Source organism: Plecotus auritus (genome assembly GCF_963455305.1).
Source record: "Plecotus auritus genome assembly, chromosome: 2".
Lineage (NCBI taxonomy): Eukaryota > Metazoa > Chordata > Mammalia > Chiroptera > Vespertilionidae > Plecotus > Plecotus auritus.
Genome location: NC_137771.1, coordinates 16,915,260 through 16,936,841, shown reverse-complemented (window position 1 = coordinate 16,936,841; position 21,582 = coordinate 16,915,260). Strand labels below are relative to the sequence as shown.

Sequence of the window (21,582 nt, the reverse complement as noted above, 5' to 3'; positions counted from 1 at the left end):
CACCGAAAGGTTGCTGGTTCGATTCCTGGTCAGGGCACATATCTGGGTTGTGGGCTCAATCCCCAGTACGGGGCATGCAGGGGGCAGCAGACTGATATTTCACTCTCACATCGATGTTTCTCTCCCTCCCCCCTCCCTCTCTCTCTAAAAATCAACTTTTTTAAAAAATCTTAAAAAGAAAAAAAAAGAGAGTCCGGCTGGTGTGACTCAATGGTTGAACATCGACCTATGAACCAGGAGATCACAATTCAATTCCCAGTCAGGGTGCCAGGTTACAGGCCAGATCCCCAGAAGGGGGCCTGCCTGCAGGAGGCAGCCAATCAATGATTCTATCTCATCATTGATGTTTCTATCTCTCTCTCCTTCTCCCTTCCTCTCTGAAATAATAATTACACACACACAGACACACACACACACACACACACATTTTGTGTGTGTGTGTTTAAAAGAGAGAAAGAGAGATTCACACTCCTAGGCTAATATCGGGCCAACTCATGAACTCTACCACCTTAAGACCAAAACTGAATATTGTCCAAAGGAGAAGAGAGAAAGCCATCTACCATATTTGCCAGAGAAGACAAACAGCAACCAATCCCAGTATTTCTGCTCAAATGACTTGCTCTCTATGGACAACAGCAAGCCGTACCAAGGTCTACCGGAGAGGGGAAATCACTGGGCAAGTAGAGCCCAAAGACATATCTGTTTCCTCTAAAAGGAAACACGCAGCATGACATAGCCTTTAATTCGCCACCACGTGGCTGAATTCACTTTTCTTAAAAGTCAAAGTACACCAGGCACAAGTCAGTTCACAGTAAACAGCTGGACCCAGATGCACTCAGGCCTGGCAAGCAAGTTAAGACCTCAAGGAAAACAAGAGGCAAAATAAAAAACACCAAGCACACAGCAAATGGGTTTTTAAATAACCGATATCACATCAATCCCTAAACTCTGCTGTTGCCGTTATGCTGATGGCTAGACCTTGAGGGGGGAGTTCCTTCTAACAGAGATGTCTATAAATAAGCAAGCTGAAAGCTAACAAGTTTAGGAGGGAAAAGCATACAAAAATTTTGGCTGCTGGTGATGAGCCACAGAAAATCATGAATGTACCAGTGCCAAGGGAGGAGGAAGTCTAGTATCTAACACTGAAGCCTCGGGAACCCAGAAGGAGTGAAGCTATAAGGAAGCCCAAATGCAAGAGAGGGGGAAAAAGCACATGGCACATTTCCTCTTCATATGGGTGGCAATTCAAGCAGGGCTCTTGGCCTGCAGAGCACATAGCCCCAGTGCCCAAAGCCCTTTAATATTTCATATCAACATTAACTTCCTGGAGGGCGACAAAAATCTGTCCTGGATTACTGGGTGATTTCTAATATGTACCATAACCAACACTAAGTCAACATTTTAGGGATCAAATTTCCTACTCTGCAGCATGTTGGAATGAATTCTTGGCATCAGACTTCTTCCCAGTGCAGTACACCCTTAGAAAAGGCAGAAGCCACTGGGAAATAAAGACTCAATTTGTCCCAAGACCATCTTCTAGTATGCACAAATGACTAACAAAAACAAATAAAAGTCCACTCAGATGTCCCTTCACATTAAATAAAAACTAATTCTATCCATTTAAATGGGGGGTTGGGGAGCAACTGCAGAGAATAGTCAAGGCCATTAAGTCAACATTCACTCTTAACCTGGATTCCTTTAAAACCTGGGATTGACTAAGAAGTTTATCTCGCCCTGGCTGGATAGAGTGTCAGCCTGCAGACTGAAGGGTCCTAGGTTCAATTCCGGTCAAGGGCACATGCCTAGGTTGGGGGCTTGATCCATTAGGGGACGTGAAGGAGGCAGCCATCGGTGATTCTCTCTCATCATTGATGTTTCTAATCTCTCTTTCCTCCTCCCTTCCTCTCTAAAGTCAATAAAGATACATTAAAAAAAAAAAAGTTTACAAGCCCCTACACACCTACTGTCTATGGCAGATGAATCATGGTGCCCAATTCTGAGTTACTGGAAACTCGTTTCTGCAAAATGCCCGAATGATAAGGCAGAAGTTAGAAGAAATATTTTGAAACTAAAATCTGTATTCACGAACTCATATTTCTTTTCTGGAACAGAGTAACCCATCTTTCTCATCCAGGTGGAAGCACTGTAGCTGGCATGGGACACTCCATTCATCCTCAGCTGTTAAGCATCCACTTACAGCCCTTGAAAAGTGCCAGAAGCCATGTATGGTCCAATCATACATGGATTAGCAAGTAAGGAGAAACCAAAACCTCTATATTTCAGAGGCTCCTATAGGAATAAGCATGTATTTTGCAGCATTTATGAGCTTCTTGGCCATACCCAATCTAATAAAAAAAAAACATTTAAAAGGCCACTTCGGTGAACAGATGGGCAAACCGCATTTGTGCAGACTTACCTACCCACCAACCCTCAATGTAAGGCTTAACCCAAGCAACTCAGTACAAGCTCAGCTCCCAGCCCTTCAAAATTAGCAGCAGTCTGAACAGGTACTTCAAGGCTCGTTTTAAGAAAGGTCAATTAACTCTGCCAAAAAATAAAAAGTCCTGGCTCTCCAACAAAAATTGAACTAGTCAATGCAGAGTTGTCCAGGGCACACAACTCTGAAGGTGACATGACCTTCCAAACCCAAAATTACTACAACGGAACTGGCCAAGAACTTGGCAGTTTGTACTAAAGGCTGCACATAACCACAGGAACCGCTAAGACCCTGGAACCACTCTCTTTCATGGAATTTTATAGAGTTCAAATTCTCAAAGTCACTGGAATAAGACAACTACCATCTGTGGATGGATGTGAAATTTGGATTTTATAAAGCCCTTGGAACTCAGAGTAGTATTATGAAAAAGCAAATTAATGTAACTCTCCCCATCTTAAACATTTAACTTCACAAATCACTGTCTCTGAAAAACTGTCCCAGGGTAATATGTCTGATTGCTCCTTATTTTTATATTCCTTGAGCCAAGACTTAGTTTGTTCTACCAGGTATACCCATTTATAAAGCCTTACTCTGCAAGTTTTCCAGATGTGTGCACATAAGCATGCTTCCCCAAGAAAACTAAACCCCTCCAAAGCAGAGATTGCTTCTATCTTTTAAGTTCTTCCTTAGTATCTAATTGGTATGTTCACATAGAGCAATTTCCCATTTAAATCTCCATATTTCCCTGAGTTAGAAATCATGCTCTTAGCAATAAGTCTGACATTCTAATATCCTCATCACCAACACACTGGGAAAGGCCTGGGCAACGAATGTCAGTCTCAACCCAAGTTTTTGTATTTTGTCTTTCAACAAGCTGATAGCTTTTGGTAAATTAGCTGAACCTAAAAATTATGATCAGGGCCATAACTGCGTTCATACTAGTATTCCCTACTACTACAGTAGGTAAAAATAGGCACTTCCAGGACCATGGTTAGAAAACACTTCATGTGAAGAAAAGAAAACTAGTGTCAAAAGTCAGTGGATTAGTTTCAAAAGGGACTTTGAGAGGTAAATCTGGTCATCTCACAAGACTACCAAAGCTGTCTGGCTGGCATGGCTCAGTGGTTGGGTGTAGACCTATGAATCAGGAGGTCATGGTTTGATTTCCCATTTCAAGTCAGGGCACATGCCCAGGTTGCAGGCTTAATCCCTAGTAGGGGGCGTGCAGGAGGCAGCCAATCAATGATTCTCTCTCATCATCGATGTTTCCATCTGTCTCTCCCTCTCCTTTCCTCTCTTGAAATCAATAAAAATATATTTAAAAAAGACTACCAGTCCTAGCCGGTTTGGTTCAGTGGATAGAGCGTTAGACTGCGGACTGAAGGGTCCCGAGTTCAATTCTGGTCAAGGGCACATGCCCTGGTTGTAGTCTCAATAGGGGGTGTGCATAAGGCAGCCAATCAATGATTCTCTCTCATCACTGATGTTTCTATCTTTCTCTCCCTCTCCCTTCCTCTCTGAAATCAATAAAAATATGTGTTTTTTTTTTAAAAAAAAGACTACCAAAGCTGAGTATACCACAGGCAGGCAACTTAGATACTCTACTTCTAAAATACATCCATAAAAAGTGTTTGACTGAAGGCACCCAGAAATGTTTTTAATCCTGAAATGACAACTTGAAAACAAAAACAAAAAAAACCAAGACTGAACCTACCCACATAACCCTTCTGGCAGGACTTAGTGAGTCCTCAAACATTTGGACTTTGCACTGACCCAGGAACCTGGGGGCATTAATTTTAATATACATATAAGTGATACACAGGAGTCCAGTAAAAACTATATAAATAAACCCAGCCCTTGGAATGGGCTTATAATCCTGACAGCCATAGCAGAACAGAGACTGAAGACGATGCTGAAGTTGCAATATCTTTTTTCTACTTTCTGGTATTTAAAAAATGCAAACCCAACCCTAAAAACATCTCACCAAACTACAAAACCTTTCTGAAAGAACGAGACTTTAAAACTCAAAATCTCATAAACCAAGCTTTTGGAACACACTTACTTCACTATTGAAACTTAGGACATTCCTTCCAAACTCTATTTGTTTTCACTCTGAAATTGCAATTGTTTTTGAGCAGAGCTCCACATGCCATAAAACTCGGCATGAAGCCAGGGTCATGGAGGCTTCTCTTCCAGGGCAGCATCTTTTAATTTCAAATCTCTTTTATTTTTAAAATATATTTTAATTGACTTCACAGATGAATGGAAAGGTAGGTAGAAACATCAATGACAAGAGAGTCATTGATCAGCTGCCTCCTGCATGCCCCACACTGGGGATCAAACCAGCAACACGGGCATGTACCCTGATTGGGAATCGAATGGTGAACTCCTGGTTCATAGGTCGACACTCAACCATTGAGCCATGCCAGCTAGGCTAAATTGCAAATCTCTTTTAGATCATCTCTCCTCATCTCCATGCTCTCCTCGCCCCCCAACACCACCTACCCTCTTTCCTATTCTCGTCTTTTTCTCCAATGTTATTTTATTCCACCACATGAGAAGAGACTAGCATTATCTTTGCTTGAAAACTGTTTATTAATTTGCCTGTCAAACATTCTATAGAGTCGTTTACACCTTACTATAGAAACCTCCTGGGTACATATTGACAGCTCAGCAAGTATTTACACAAAGCTCTGAAACATTTGGCTCCTCCAGAGGGGAAGAAGCTGCTGCATCAAGCAGAGAATTATCAAACACCTTTCCTGCTACCTTTTCCCCTTTTTTATAAAGGGAAGCTTCCTTCTAACACACCTCTAATATGCCTCAATTACACTTCAAAACTTCTAAGCCAGGAGGAGGAGAAATAAAAGGAAATTCTGGTGTGGTAAGTAAGAGAAAGAACAGCATTTCCAGGACCACTTGCAAACATTACCAACATAATTTCAAAAACCAGGGGCATAAAGAAAAGGCAATACACCTATGAAATTGACCCTGAGACTCTTAGCTTTTCCTGTTCCAGTCTAAGGAACTTCTGCTCCTCTCTCAGCAAAATTTACAGGGCAAGTTCAGGCACTCAGATTACAACCAACTGCCCAAAGCAGACCTAGACCTGCCCAAACACCAGAAAGTCTGGAAAGCTTAATTACCACCTATCCCCACCTAAAGTAAGCAGTGTTAATGTTGAATTTATGAATATCCATTCCCCACCCCTAACATATCCCAAAAATCCCCTCTTGGGCGATTTTGAAGCAACTATTTTTCAATTCTTCCTTTAATGAAGTCTGCCTAATTTTTCAATTACTATTTAAAAACCAACAGTCAGGTACTAATGACCATTAGATTAAGTGTCAAGGCAAAGTCTGGTAGGGTTTTTTCTATAAAGGACCACAGACCACCATAGATTGCACCAAGCTAGCTAGCTGTTCAGAACTTGTTTCTGTAAATTCTCAGGAGAAAAGAGCTATGAGTTCCTTAAGCCCAGAGTAAAAAAGATGGACTCAAGACCCCCTACTTCTAAATGTACAGGAAGATGCTACAACCTTATAATAAGTCAAATACAGAGGCACAGACAGATGTGTAGAGAGAAGGTCATGCAGTTCTCCAACTTCACCTTACTGATAAAGAAAAAAAATGAAACAGAAAAGGCAAATGACTTGCCCAAAGTCACACAGCTTAAGCCAGAACTGTATGTGGAACCAAAGACTCCTCTTCCTCATGAGTCCTGTGCTCTTTATCCCTCATCACTGTGCCACACAACTCAATGTGTATCAGCAATGATAATAACCAATCTAAACAAGGTAAAACCCAGAAATAAAGCCATGGGAATCAGGATCCCATATCAAAAACTAAAGTACCTCAGCTCACTGGCAGGAAAAAAAAATATTTGTTGCCAATTTATTTTGAATACCGTATTTTAACCATATTTGCATGCTTCACTTGCTTCTAGAATTGGGGATGTGAAGCCAAACAATACAACCTTTTGGGGGGTGGGAATGGGCCCTGAACATTATTTGTTCCTATTTTCATATTTTTAAAAAATTTCATTAACCTCTTTGCTTAAAGGCCTACTGTAGGCATCACACCTTACAGGAGTCAATCCAACATATGAATGTTTTATGCACCCAAGACATCTTGTTACAGGTGTCACTTATTATGGTTACTCTGTGTCATACATGAAGGAACCTAAGAAAAGTCCTTGCAGGGCCCAATACAAAGCCACCAACCTTGGTCCTAGCTGCTTTCTCTTTTCTCTCACCACCATTCCAACCTCCACCACCCCCAGTTCTCTCATGGACAGTACAGAAACACGAAGCCTCCACAACTAAGTGCCATCTTGGTGTGGTTATCCTGGTCTCTCCTACTTGAGAGCGGCCAAGAGTCCTGTATTTCAGCTAGCCCAGAGTTTCTGCTAGTAGGCATTCCCATAATAAGCCCAGAATTCCTGTATTTGTTTCCCAGTAGTCAGAAATATCATTTGGTATTTCTGTAGCAGGAACTAACAGCCAAATTCCTACAATCAAATCCAGCTTGATTCTGGACTACATATTCTAGATCACTTTTTACTTTGATAAGCTGGTACTATTCTCAAGGTACTACAGCTAAGAGTATCCCAAGTAAAAAGCTTTAGCCCAGCTGGTGAAGCTCAATGGTTGAGCTTCGACCTATGAATCAGGAGGTCAAGGTTCCATTCCCAGTCAGGGCACATGCCCAGGGTTGTGGGCTCAATCCCCAATAGGGGCCATGCAGAAGGCAGCTGATCAATGATTCTCTCTCATCTTTGATGTTTCTATCTCTCTCTCTCTCCCTCTCCCTTCCTCTCTGAAATCAATAAAGAATAAAAATAAAAGCTTTATATCAGGTTCAAGCACATGGATGACTAAAAAGTATCTCAACAGGTTGAGACACAGTACTTACAAAAAGGGATAAAGAAAAAGTTTGCTGGGATCTCCCCAGCTCCTGTGAAAAAGACATAGTCACAGCCCTAGCTGGTTTGGCTCAGTGGATAGAGCATCAGCCTGAGAACTGAAGGGTCCACGGTTCCATTCTGGTCAAGGATACATGTGCCTGGGTTTCAGGCTGGATCCCCAGTGGGGGGCATGCAGGAGGCAGCCAATCAATGATTCTTTCTCATCATTGATGTTTCTACCTCTCTCTCCCTCTCCTTTCCTCTCTGAAATCAATAAAAATATATTTTAAAAAGACATAGCCACGCCGAAACCAGTTTGGCTCAGTGGATAGAGCGTCGGCCTGCGGACTGAAGGGTCCAGGGTTCGATTCCGGTCAAGGGCATGTACCTTGGTTGTGGGCACATCCCCAGTGGGGGGTGTGCAGGAGGCAGCTGATCGATGTTTCTCTCTCATCGATGTTTCTAGCTCTCTATCCCTCTCCCTTCCTCTCTGTAAAAATCAATAAAATAGATATAAAAAAAGACATAGCCACAACATAGTTACCTATCTTTACTTCAAAAAGGCAGAGTCAAATGAGAACATTACCACCTTAGCTGTATTAATCAAGTCTGCAAAATACTTACAACCCAAGAATGAGTTAGGGAAAGAGAAAGCAAGACCCTATCGTGATCCTCCAAGAAGTTTAACCTTAAGCATCAAAGAGGAATTCAGAACAAAATCCACCTACAATCCTCATCTAGACTGCACACCTGAACTAAAGCAGCCCACAAAACTGGAAGTTTCACTATCTCCCACAAGTAAATGTCACCAGCCCACTCGCTAGGTCTCAGGGTAAGTATACACTTGAACTGAAATCGAACAGGAATCTATGTTGTGTGAAGTGCCAGGTCTGGTGATATTAAAGGGGAATCAGAAAATTCACCTAAAGGCAGCACAGACAAGCTTCCAACCAAAGACTATATCTATTTTCCTACCTTTTTACCCAGTACAGAGCATAGTACCTAGAACACAGAAAATGTCCAAATATCTGTTTAAGAACTGAAAAACAGAAATCAGAAACCTGATTTTAACCAAAAAACGAACAAACCTGTTTGCCAAACCAATAGAATTCAAGTTAATATTTGCTTTTAAATGACGCTGACTTACCCCAAATTATTTCCTCTAATAGTTTAAGAAAGGTAAATTTCTCACCACCCCCTACCAAAAGAAAAAAAAAGGAGGGGGAAGAAGTGTAGACTATAAAATGACCCAGAAACAACAGGATGTTCTTTTTTTCTAAGACAAAAAAAACAAAAAAAAACAACTTATCCTCCATACACTAGAATTCCAATTGAAAATTCCCCTATTTCTTGCCCAGATGTACAACATCATGGAAGACATGGAGTCAAAGCTCTAAACAGTAACACAACTATTTTCAAAATTCCCAGCTCAATGGAAGAGTAGAAAAGCAGTGCTAGATGGGGGGGTAATAAGGCTAATTAGGTCGCTTAAGTGAACAAAATCTCATACCTCAAAAGTATAACTGGGTACTGCTGGGAGAGGGGGAGATATGAAGGAGCTTTTATTCCTCTTTGAAAAGATACTTGACTCAATAAAATACACAATAATTCTGACCAAAGTACTGAAAACAGAACATGATGAAGAGAGAAGAGCAAAATAAAATGATTTAAAAAGTACCTAAAAGTTGTCATTTCTAAGCAAATCTTAAGTATCATTATAGGTTGCTATATTTATTATCTCAGAAGACAAACAAAAAGTGGAACATACCTAATAATGAAAAGAAAAAACTGGTCAATCTCTACTTCAAGCTCTACAATGATGACAAAATATAAACTAGTTTTGATATTCCAAGAACAAATAATAAATTTCACCAAGCCAAGCCTTTAGAAAAAGTCCCTCTCAAGATGATGAAAGATGTCAGCTTCCCTTTAAATTGAGCTGCTTTCCCAAAGTTCAACAAAAGAAAAATGTTAACAAAATTCAACATGTAAACAAAGAATGAGGCCAGCCTGTCTTAAAACAAGACATTTGAATATGAAATTCTCTCTCAGAAAGCTTCATTCTCAAAAAATAAAAAACATGTTTTCTCTTACCCCCTCCTGTAAGACCCCACATTTGTCACATAATAAAAAGCCAGTAAAATAATTTCAATTCTGAAAAGTGAACGGGGTCAAAATTACTCAAGACAAATGCATCTTCAGAGCTATCAAAGAAGTCATTTATACATCAGGAAAGTCACAAAACCAAAACAAACAGCAAACCCATTGTAGAGAAAAAACCCAGCTACTGTTCTAACAACACAGAATCTATTTCAGGCTGCATAAAACATAACAAGCAAAATAAATCCAAGGTACAAGCAAAATGCCACTGGCTCCTCTTTTGTTTCGGGCACAATGTAACAAGGGCAGCCTGTCTGGGGCTCTGCTCCTGCTGATACAGTATTGCCGCTTAAACCTCCCTCCTCAAGGTCACAGCCAATTTCAGCTATGGAATAAAAGGCAGATAGTGGCAGCGATGGTTTGGGTTATCACTGGCAGAAAAGCAGAGTGTAAAAGTTTATGAGCTCATCAGGATTGTTGTACCATTACATCAGAGGCAATTATAAATGGCCAAGAGCAGGAGATGGGGAGCCAATCAGATCACAGATAGGATGTCAACCTAAGACCAACTGTCTCCTGGCTTTGACAGAAGGATTTTACCTCCATAATTCAAATCCCAAACCAAAGCAATCTGCACTTACTACTCCAATCACTCAGCTGTTTACCAGCACTTCCAGGGAGAAGCTCAGGCCACTGGGCCGACAGAGACTAAGACAGGACATGGCCCGGACTGCTCTGGGTGAGCCGCAGCCGGCCTCTAGCTGCCCCAAAGCAGGCCCCTGCCCTCCCTCGAGGTCCCCCAAGCCCGAGGGGCCCCTCCTTGAAAGCACAGATGGGGGACGGCCTAGAGGAAGGCAGGGGGTGGCAGAGAGGAGCGGCAGGTGAGCTAAGAACTATTCACTCAACTCCCGAGCTCCTAACACTGCCTACATCCCTAACCTGAGCCCCCAGCACCCTCTCACCCTGACCAGGCCCTTCCCCGCACATTCTGCCCCGCACCCCCCTGGAGACCCCCGGAATTCGAAGGGACCAGGGGAGAGGGAGAAGGGGAGCAGACACCTCAGGGAGAGCCCCACACAAAGGCAAAAGGAGGGAAGGAAAGGAAGGCAGACAGGCAGCCATTTTAAGAGAGAAGAGCCAGACAATGGCAGCTCCCCAGCAGTGGGGGCCCCGGACTGGGGGTAGCCTACGGCTGAGGCCTGGTCCCGCAGCCGCCACCCACCCACCCACTCCCGGATCCCTCTCGCCCAGCCCCCTCCCCATTCAGCTGTGTACCTGCGGGGTCCGGGCGAGCGGCTGACCCCCGCCGCCGCTGCTCCCAGGGCTCATGGGCGCGTGGTGGCTCCTTTGTTGGGCCCCTCCCGAGGCGGCCGCCGCCGCCGCAGCAGCAGCAGCAGCCCCCCAGCACTGCGAGGCCATGTCCGCCGGGCCCTTGCCGGCGCCGCCGTCCTGGGGCCCGCCGCCGTAGTCGCCCCCAGGGTAGCCCTGGTAGCCCCGGGCCGAGCTGGGCGACGTGAGCAGTTGGTTGAGGGTGGGGGTGGCGGTGGGCTGGGGGGTTCCCCCGCCGGCCGCTGAGGAGCCGCCTCCCCCCATGGCCCCGAAGCGCTGCTGAGCGAAGGACGAAGACGACGAGGAGGCGGAGGCGCTGGAGGAGGGAGGCGGCTTGGAGCCGGCGGCCGCCGCCGCGCCGGAGCCCGGAGTGCCACCTCTCGGGGAGCTCAGCGCGTAGGCCTGGGGGGGCGGGGGGTAGGCGCTGCGGTTGGGGTAGTAGGAGTTGTACTGGTGGTTGGGGAAGCCGTGGTCGTGCGAGTTCTGCTGGGGCCCCGCGTAGGGCTCCAGGCCCCCGCCGCCGCCGCTCTGCAGCGCTGCCAGGGCAGGGCTTTGTTGTCCGCCATGTTGTTGGTGGAAGACGGCGGCCGCCGCGGCGGCGACGGCAGACGGGCTCCGGCCGTAGGGCTGCCCGAAGCCGTAGGCGGGGGGCGGCAGGGCGGCCGCGGCTGAGTGAGGAGGCGCCCCCACCCCGTCGCTGCTGCTGCTGCCGCCGCCGCCGCCGGGCGGCTCCGGGAGGTTATTGTTCAGGGCGGGCCTAGGGCCCGCGTTCCCGTTCGAGTTCTTCAGGTCCGGCTCCGCGCCGGGCCCTCCGCCGCCGGCTCCGCCGCTGCCCCCGTTGCTCTCGGCCCCGTCCTGCAGCTCCTTTCCCAGCGGCGGCTGCGGCCCCACGGCGGGGCCTTCGCTCTCCTGGCCGGCGGCTGCCTTCATTTCCCCGCGCTCGGCCGCTGCCGCCGCCGCCTCGCCCCCCGCCTCCTCCCGCTGCTGCTGCTCCGCTTTCTTCAGCTCCGAGGGCGGCGGCGGCGGGTTGCCCAGGCTGCTGGCGGCAGCGGGGGCGACCTGCGCGGCCATGATCCCCGCTGTCTCGTCCGCGGAGAGACCGGCCCTGTCTTCGTCGTCTCCCCCCCACCCACCCCGCCCCGGGGCCGAGTCCCCCGGGCTGCCCTCCCCACCCGCCGGGCGGGCCTCGCGGGGCTCCGCGGCTGAGCTGCTCTCGCTCGCTCGCTCCTCTCCCCCCCGCCCCGCCGGCTCAGGCTCCGGGCTGGCGGCGGCGGCGGAGGAGGAGGAGGCGGCGGCGGCTGAGGCGCCGGCGGCTCAGCTGCTCCCGGCTCTGTCGGCTCGGGACCCGGCTCTCCCGGCTCATTCCCCCCAAGCCCTTGCCTGGGAATGAGGGGGGCGGTGGAGGCTCCGCTCCCCAGGGCCTGGCCCCGCTGTGACTCTCCGCTTTCTGCTGCCGGAGAAAGGAGGAGGGAGGGAGGGAGGAGGAGGGCGAGGGGGAGGGGGCGGGGAGGGAGCGGGGGGAGGGGGACCCGGGACGGGCGGGCTGGAGGGCGCGCGGCGGCCGCCTGGGCGCCGGGAGGCAGTCGGAGTGCGGGCCGGCGCCCTGCCTCCCCTCCCCGGCCGCGGTGCGGGCCGAGGCTGCTGCGCGGCAGCGGGCGGGCGAGCGAGCGGGCGGGCGGCCGGGCTGAGCGGCTAGAGCGCCCCACTCTCCTCCGAGTCCCCCTCACTCCGACACGAGGCTCAGCACTGCCATTTTACCCAGCGCCGTCGCGGCCGCCTGGCAAACCCGGAACGGAGCGCGGAGCGGGCGCAGGCCGTGGAACGGACTCGCTCCCTTCCCCTCACAAAGGAGGAGGGGAGAGAACCGGCCGCGGCGGCAGGCGCTCTGCCGCTTTCGCTCGGCAGCCCCAGCGCCGAAGGCTTCGGGGAAAACCCGGCCCGGAGCTGGCGCCTCTCCGGAGCCCGCGCCGCCTCCCTCGGGCGCTCCTATCCCGGCCGGTCCCCTCCTGGCTGCGCCGAGAGGAGCGGGCAGCGTGAACTTACTCGCCGCTGCAGAATTGGCCTGAGCCCGAGACCGCGGCCGCCTCGGCCCAGGCCTGAGCCCCTGGCAGCGGGCCTGGTCTTTTGGCTGCTACTTAGCACCTCTACGGCACTTCTTTTCTTCAAAGCCTTTACAAACTCACTCTAAAGACCCAGCTTGGGGAGGGGAAGCGGTGCCTTACTTTTTACCCCCTTTTCAAGCCGAATGGAATGGCAGATCATCATTAAGACTTCCCGATTTCCCTCTCCCCTGACCTCAGTAGCTGGTCCTCACAAGGCTTTGGGGGCATGAGATCATGTTATCCCCGTTTGACAGAATTGAAAGAGTGGAGAGGGGACTGTCCCATTAAAGTCAGAGGGCAGAAGTCGTGTCATATAACAATGGGATCAGAATATATCAGAATAGGTTTGAGATCAAAGCTGGTCATCTCAACGATGACTTAAAATGGTCACTGAAGCTACTCTAGGGGCATATGATAGCCTTCTAGCAGGATAACCGAAGCCCTATATTTGCCGCTTAAAAGAACTGAGCCCTGCCCTAACTGGTTTGGCTCAGTGGATAGAGCGTCGGTCTGCGGACTGAAGGGTCCCAGGTTCGATTCCGGTCAAGGGCATGTACCTGGGTTGCGGGCACATCCCCAGTAAGAGGTGTGCAGGAGGCAGCTGATCGATGTTTCTCTCTCATTGATGTTTCTAACTCTCTATCCCTCTCCCTTCCTCTCTGTTTAAAAAAAGCAATAAAATATATTAAAAAAAAAAAGAACTGAGCCCAGAATGACCAATAGCCCCAGTCTCCAGTACCTGTGGGACTGTAAACAGGCCACAGAAGCTCCTGGGGTGGAGGAACCACTGCAGAAGAGGGATGGCCAGAAGGAAACCATTTTCTCCTTAAAAAGAGAAAAGGAACAGTCTAACAGGTCGCTTACAAAATGATGCCACCCAAATTTGTTTCCTAGCCTCCATTGAAAAGACTATTCAAAGTTTTACTATTACATTCCCAGAGATGTATACTGAGCTGGAGACTTACATAGAAAACTCCAGATCTATAGGCCCCACCAAACCCCAGAGCAACCTTTTCCTCCTCGGGCGGATTTGGAATGCTCTGACAAGACAGTCTACAAAAGCCAGAAGGGATTCCAGTTCCTCACCGGGCCCAAGGCTGCCTTGGAAGAAAGAAGCCCAGGCCTTGGTAGTCACTAAACACCAGAGTCTCTTCTCCCCTGGGGTTTTATAAATGGAGACCTCTAGGGCCACAGAACCATTATCTGAGAACTTCCAGATTCTGCAAGCCCCCGGAGTTCTGGCTGTGCCACTTACTGGTCACTGTGAATAAGTCCCAAAACCTGAACTCATTCCTACCCCCTCAAGAAATCTTAAGAGCATCTTACACTAAAAAGGCAAACCTTACTGTTAATCTCGAAGTGGTGTGTGCCCTCTCCCCTGCCCCCCAAGTCAAGAACCAAACCAGCCTTCCAGGACCTGACTGACTGGAATGGGCCAGTGGCCTCTTTCCACGCACAGTCCTCTGGGACAACAATTCTCCTGGTGCATTAGGTCCTAGAAACCAAATTACAAACTGCCTCATAAATGGTGCTTGGCTATTTTATCAACTGCCTCTGAGCTGGCAAACAGTCCTGAGTCCTGCACACAAATGAGGAATTTTTTACATGCAATTACCCTGCCATTTTCCTCAGAGCTGGAGTGTAATGGGAAACCTGGAGCCCAGTGAAAATCTGAAAGCCAGAATGGATTTGTCTCCAGAGGAAGCCCTCCTCCCCTTTCTTCAATGGCTGTAAAATTCAGTAAGTGCCAAAATCCCTTTTCTACCCGTGGTCAAGTTGTTTAGAAAACAGCCACCATTTTTTTATCTAGCAATAAGAAAAAGTGCACAAAAAATTTATCCACTCAGATTGGAGAATATAATGTGGGATTTTTCCTTTTTTTTTTTTTTAAATCTCAAAACCTTTAAGGCCCTCTTCCACCCCTATCTTTAGAGCCCCACTCCACTATACCAGGGGCTGCCGAGTTGAAAGGAACTTTCTTAGAAACTGGCCCACCAGCTTTCCCTCGGGGCAATGGCAGCGGGAAAGGGGGAGGGGCGGAGCTGGGCACGTGGCTGGCCGGAGCTGCTAGCTCCGGGTTTGGGGCTGTGGGTCTTCCCCTTGGTGGAGTTTTCTCCCCCACGGCCGCTGCCTTTTAACCCCTCACCCAGGCAGCTCCAGAATCCCGGCGCAGATTAGAGAACTAGGACTAGGACAGTGCGTACCCGCACGAAAGCGCCTCTGCCACCAACAGCCTGATGGCAAATATGGACTGAATCGTTGACATGGAAACCGGACTAAAGTCTCGCTCGCTCCCTCACAGGAGAGTTCTTATCACCATCCCCGGCCGCATGGCATTTGGCAAACGTGGACTGGATTTCCAACCTAGAGGATCAGGAGGATTTCCTACTCGCAGCATTAACTCCCGCGGCTGCGGCAGCCAAGATGGGGGGCAGGGCTGCCAGGACAAACTGACTGAAAATGGCAGAGGGTGTGCTCTCATTTTATCCGGCTGCACAGTGTGCATGGATTGGGTCCGAGAACAAGGGAACAGCCTATTAAAATCCAGGCAGTCAACTGCAAAATGTGGAACCGAGGCCTGGAGAGTTTACCAAGAGAGGGAAACGTTTACAGGGAGGAAAACCCTCTCTCGCAGTGTTTCCCCTAAGTGTTAGAAATACAAAACTCAACAAACAAAAGATCGGGTTTGGCTCCTTCCTTTCCTCACTCCTTTGAGGGGAACAAGTTTTAAGCCCAGGGAACCAGTAAGAATTTGCCTTGATTCTGAACTAGGGCGCGGGAAATCAATGGAGCTTCGGGTTGTGGCCCCCACACGTGTCCCCGCCGCGGCAAAAGCAACAGACACCCAGCGGAGCTCTCTCCAGTGCGAACTGGTGCTGCGAGTTTGAGCAAAAGGGCAACTATGTCAGTTGACGGAAGCCAGAAGCCGAGTTCAAAGCCTGGCGTGGATTTCCGTCTGGAGCTGTCTGTTTCTTAAAGTTTGCAACTCCGTGTTCAGAAACAGCTCCAGCGGAGGCTTGGGAGCAGTGTGAAAGTCTAGCACTACCATCTGACAGCGAGCTGCAAAACTTTGGGTTGCATATTAAGCGAGGAAAGTGGATTGAAGCGAGAGTCTAGGCAATTCATTATATTACTGGCTCCCAAACGGAAGCTGTAAAATACGAACTGGATTACCACGGAGAAAAATGGATCGGAGTCTGAATGGAGCTCCACAGCTCCTCATGATAAAAGTGTGCCTGGCCAGCACATAGAATCCCAACGGAGCAACTCCGGAGGAATCAAGCTTAGTGAGCGCTCAACAACCATTTGTCTAGAACAACACTCATCTCAAAGTTTTAAACAATTTGAGGGAATTTACATTTCAGAATAATGAGGAATACATTTTTAGAAATGTTAATTTCTGAATGATGCTTTTTTTTTTCCACAATAAGAGTAGCTCTGCTCTAAATATCCTTAGACATTTAAGTCAACTTACTTTTTTTGGACCGATATAAGATAAGAATTATCCTCACCATCACCTCCCCAAAAAGCTAAAAATTAAAAATAAAATAAAAGTTCAGTCTGGTCTGGTTTGTGGTAAGTTTCAAATAAAACATAACACACAGGGTCAATTTAACATGAGGGGAAAAGTACCAACTCTCTTATACTCTAATTTGTATATTTTCCTTATCTACCAATCTCGTTGGTGAGCTTGCTGACAGAGTAAAACTATTAATAATATTTTAAAGCCAAACAAACCTGGATTGGAGTTTTGTAAAACCACTGAGTAGATCAGAAATTTGAACATTTCTATTGAGCCTCACTGAAGGTTTATTTATATTCACCAACTGATACAAAAATAATATATAAATAAAACTACTTAAAAAGAAGCTTGAAAGCCACTCTGTAGTCCATCAGAAGAGAACAACTTTACAATGAGTACTTATCACACTAAACTGTTTTTAGATTTGGAGAGCTACGCACCAACAATATTACTATAAAAAAATAAAGTCATCAATCTTAATACTGAAAGATAACCAATCTAGAAAAATTTTCACACATGTAAAATGATTGTAGGGAAAATTTTTGAAGTTGAGGGTAAAGAAGAAAATCAGAGGAAAATCAAATATTCTAACTGGGTATTTATTTTAACCCTGATTGCATAAAGCTCTTTGACTGCCATTTTACTGAGATAGGAAAAAGAATCAGAGTGGGTAAATTTCTCATAGCAACTCTGGAATGGATCTGGAATGGAGTCTTTTGCTCCAACAAAGTTCTGTAGAAGAGAATTGGAAAGAGAAAGAAAAATTGTGTGAGCACTGACAAAATGGAAGGAGGCAGGTATACAATCCTGTGAAACCGGATAAGAGGCTAAAACAGCAAATGTGCTGCCTGTTCTCTGCAAACACAACCACCTCAAGAGGTTACTCCAGCAGCAGCAGTCCAGGCTTTTTATGTAAGAGTCAGAGAAAACCCAGCCTGGCCTTGTGTTGCTCAGCGGTTGAGCGTGGACCCAGGAACCAAGAGGCCTGGGTTGCTGCTCGATCCCCTGTGGGGGGCGTGCAGAAGGCAGCCAGATTCATAGATGTTTTCATCTCTCTTTCCCTCTCCCTTCCTCTCTAAAAAATCAGTAAAACCATATTTTTAAAAAGAAAAAGAAAATCCAAAGAAACCTATTAGGCATAGGACAGGAAGTGAATGGCCCTTAAGGGAAAGCATTCTGACTGGCTTTAACAGAGTTTAAACCTATCTATCCCTACAGAAATAACTTCTTCCCAAGATAAAAGAAAATCGGACCAAACAGAAGTGAAGTGTGGGATACTGTAGTAATAGTGATGTGGCATTCCAGTGAAATGTAGAAAATTTACCAATGACACCAAGGGAAAACTGCCAGGAAAAATTACAGTGGGTTTTGGCACTTTTCCAAATTACCACTTTCTGCCCTGAAATTTAACAACATTGAAACTGAATTCAGAAGCCACCAGAGGGGCTATTGGGTGGGGACTAGCAGATTGGTTCTCATTGGCCTACTCCTCCAAAGAGACTACTGGAGGCCTATCTACAAGAGTGTTGTTGTTTTTCCAGTCTTGCTGTGGATGAAAGACCAGGAGACAAAGGAGAATAACCCAACACACTTCATCGAGCCTATCCAACAGGCCTTTTTTTCTTTTGTTAATCCTTACCTGAGGATATTTTTCCCGTTAATTTTTAGAGAGAGTGGAAGGGAGGAGAAGAGACACTGCAACCAAAGTACCAGTACAAGCCCTTGATCAGAACTGAACTCGAGATTTTTCAGTCTGAGAGTTGAGGCTCTAACCAGTCAGCAAAACAGGGTAGAGCCCAACAGGCCATTTTAAAACAGCACGGAAACACACACACACATTCCTCTCCTCCACAGTGTGTTTTCACTAATAGAGCCCATCCACAAACTACACTCAAACAAAAGAGTACCTAGCGCCATAAACATCAGGCTCTATTTTTGCTCCCAACACCAAAACCAGGATACAGATTACATTTTTTAAAAATATGTTTTTTAAATTGATTTTTTTAAAGAGAAAGGGAGAGGGAGAGAGAGAAACATGGTACCAGGGACTGAACTTGAAACCTGGGCATGTGCCCTTGACTGGGAATCACACCAGTGACCTTTTGATGCAGGGAAAGACATGCAACCAACGGAGTGAGCCACCCCAGGCAAGGGCTAGGTTACATTTTGTTGTGATCCTCACCTGAAGATACTTTTTTCCAGTGTTTTTCAGAGAAAGCAGAAGGGAGGTAGGGAGGAGTGGGGGAGAAAGAGAAACATGGATGTGAGAGAGACACATGGACTGGTTGCCTCCTGATTATAGGCTCACGCTCTGAGCACACCAGCCTGGGCATAGATTACATATTTATTTTAATGGGAAGTTCCTTTTGAGCCCAGAATAAATTCCAAGAGCGGATTTAAGTATTTCCCCCCCCCCCCCAATCAATCACAGCTACCTAAAAATATGGACACTCTGTTCTTCAAAAACTGAAGTTTATGGCTGATGTGTTTCCCCTTAAGCCCAGCTATAGTTGAAAGTCCAGACTGTTCTAGAAAAGGATTCTAGTTGACTCCACACATACTTACTGTTTTTGTATGACCTAGCAGTCAGTGTTTTCAAGATGGAATCATAGGAGAATTCAGGTACTACACCGCCTTCAAAATGAAGGTACTGTCTTAGTTCATGGGTCAACACTCAACCACTGAGCCACCCCAGCCTGGAAAAATGAAAGTATTCCTTAGGAAGAAGCTTAGAGGTAAGAAGGTCGCAACCTGATGGACTACTGAAGATCTTTAGTAAGCCATCATTAGCACAATTTGTAACTGATTACAGAGAGGTTAGATAGAAACCATTTTATAAACGTAACCAAATACTGTAGCCCAAGAGCCTATACTTTGAAAGTTATCTCAACATTTGAGGCAAATGTCCAGACTTCCATTCTAAGTCAAACTTCTGAATAGCTGTATTCATTTATAAACTTTTAAATAGACTCTACCTTAATACCTATGCACCTGTCCTTCTTCAGCAATCCTTGAGTTGCATGCGCTGTTCTGAATCAATTTTCACCGAAATGGATCTTCCACTGAGGTTCAGAAATCTTATGAGCATGTTAGTCTCTCAACTAGTATGACTATTGCTATTGCTAACAATAAGATTATTCCAAAGCCATATTTATAAACGTCATGAAGTACCTTTTTCCCTCCTTTAGCTGTCTCCCAGAATACTTATTAATGCTAGCCTTGGCAGTAGACACTTCTGAAGGCCCAGAACAACAAAATTCACAGGAGAGCCCTGCAGCAGCAATAGCACTAGTACTAAATGCAATAGAAAAACAGGAGCTGTCACACTGAGCCATAACCATCCACTGGCATCACCTTGTGACTGCCTGTGAGTGATTCATATCCTCAGTGATCTGCTAATTGAAGATTAATTAATTTAGTCAATTCTTCACCATTGTACACATTACGCTATCTGACCTAGTCACTCTCTCCTTCTCCTCTACCACAGACTCACACATGCATATACACATGCTTCTGACATCATGTTTTGGTGTGTGATGCCAAAATATGAGAAACATTTAACAAAAATAACAGGAGAAACATTTTTTTTTTTAATTCAACAAATATTTATTGTCTATTATGAGCTGGATGTTGTTCCAGATACTTGGGACACAGCAGAGAACAAAACGAAGGTCCCTGCCCTCATGGAGCTTACAGTCTAGTGTTTATGACCACTTTGCCTGAATGCTGACAATGACCCTGGGCAAATCTCTCCTCAGCTGCCCAATGCAGGAAGAAGCAGGCCTGGCCCAGACATGGATAACATGTCTGATGCACTGTAGATGCCAAACAGATACCACCTCCAATCCACTACCCAGAGAGTAGATCAGGCTGGAAGTTGACTTTTAATAATAAACTACAGCGCGGAGGGCAGAGGGAGTGCAGCAGGTGGTGTGGTGTGCTGCCGCACCAGGGTCTGGGCTGCCTACACAAACTGCTGCTCTGCTGCTGCTGCTTCTTGGTTGCTGCCTTGCTGGCAAGGTCCTTGGCCTTCTCTGTAGCTGCCAGTGCCATCCCCTTTGCCTTCTCCTTGGCTTCCTTGGCTGTCTCAACAAGGGTTTTGGAAGGGGCCTCACCTTGCAACTTGGCCAAGATGTGGGAGAAACATTTTTTAAACAACTAAAATTATGGAGGGGGCCTGGATAACCAGGGACATTTGTTGTCTTTTTATTTACTTTTATTGAATTTATTAGGGTGGCATTGGTTAATAAAATTATGCGTATATGTTTCAGGGGTACAATTCTATAATACATCACCTGTATTGTGTATTCACCACCCCAAGTTAGGTTTCTACTTATACCCCTTTACCCTCGCCTACCACCCCCACCCTCTTTCCCTCTGTGTTTTCTATTTTAAAGATTTTTACTTCCATACTTTCTTTTTTTATTGTTTTGGTTTGTTTGTTTGTTTGTTTGTTTGTTTCAGAGGGAGAGAGTTAGGGAGAGGGAGAAAGAGAAACATCGATGTGAGAGCAGACTGTCAGTCGGCTGCCTTCTGCATGCCCCCATCAGGGATCGAGCCCACAACTTGGGTACGTGCCCTGACCAAGAGTGGAACCAGCAACCTTTTGGTGCATGAGATGCCTCCCAACCAACCAGCAACCTTTTGGTGCATGAGATGCCTCCCAACCAACCAAGCCACACCAGCAAGGGCAAGGTTTTTATTTCTATACTTTCAACCCCAGAACAACACACACACACACACCACACACACCATATATATATATATCCAAACATAATACTACAAAGATGAAAACTGTTAGAGGTGTTCTTGCTAGTAAGTGGGGGAGGGGAATGACTAAAGAGAAAAAAAGAGTTAAAGGAAGATGACCTACTTGATATTCAAGGCAAAGATCCTACACTTTTAAAAAATATATATTTTTATTGATTTTAGAGAGGAAGGGAGAGGAAGAGATAGAAACATCAAAGATGAGAGAGAATCATTGATCATCTGCCTCCTGCACGCTCCACACTGGGGATCGAGCCCTCAACTGCAACCCAGGCATATGCCCCGACAGGGAATCCAACCGTGACCTCCTGGTTCATAGGACAACACTCAGCCACTGAGCCACACCGGCGGGCAAAGATCCTACACTTTGAAGAGATGGGGGTGGGGGGTGTTCAGGGTGATATGGCTACACATAAGA

General features: G+C 46.5%; 1 protein-coding gene across 4 annotated transcripts in view; it reads right to left on the bottom strand.

Annotated features, from left to right (window-relative positions):
- ARID1A (AT-rich interaction domain 1A) overlaps positions 1-11,867 on the bottom strand; it is a 78,007-nt gene extending 66,140 nt beyond the window's left edge. For all 4 annotated transcript variants that reach the window (XM_080654825.1, XM_080654827.1, XM_080654826.1 and 1 more), the window contains exon 1: positions 10,719-11,867. In XM_080654825.1, the coding sequence (XP_080510951.1) occupies positions 10,719-11,843 (1,125 nt within the window). In that variant the 5' untranslated portion in view covers positions 11,844-11,867. The remainder of the gene's footprint in view (positions 1-10,718) is intronic.
- Positions 11,868-21,582: the final 9,715 nt, after the last annotated feature.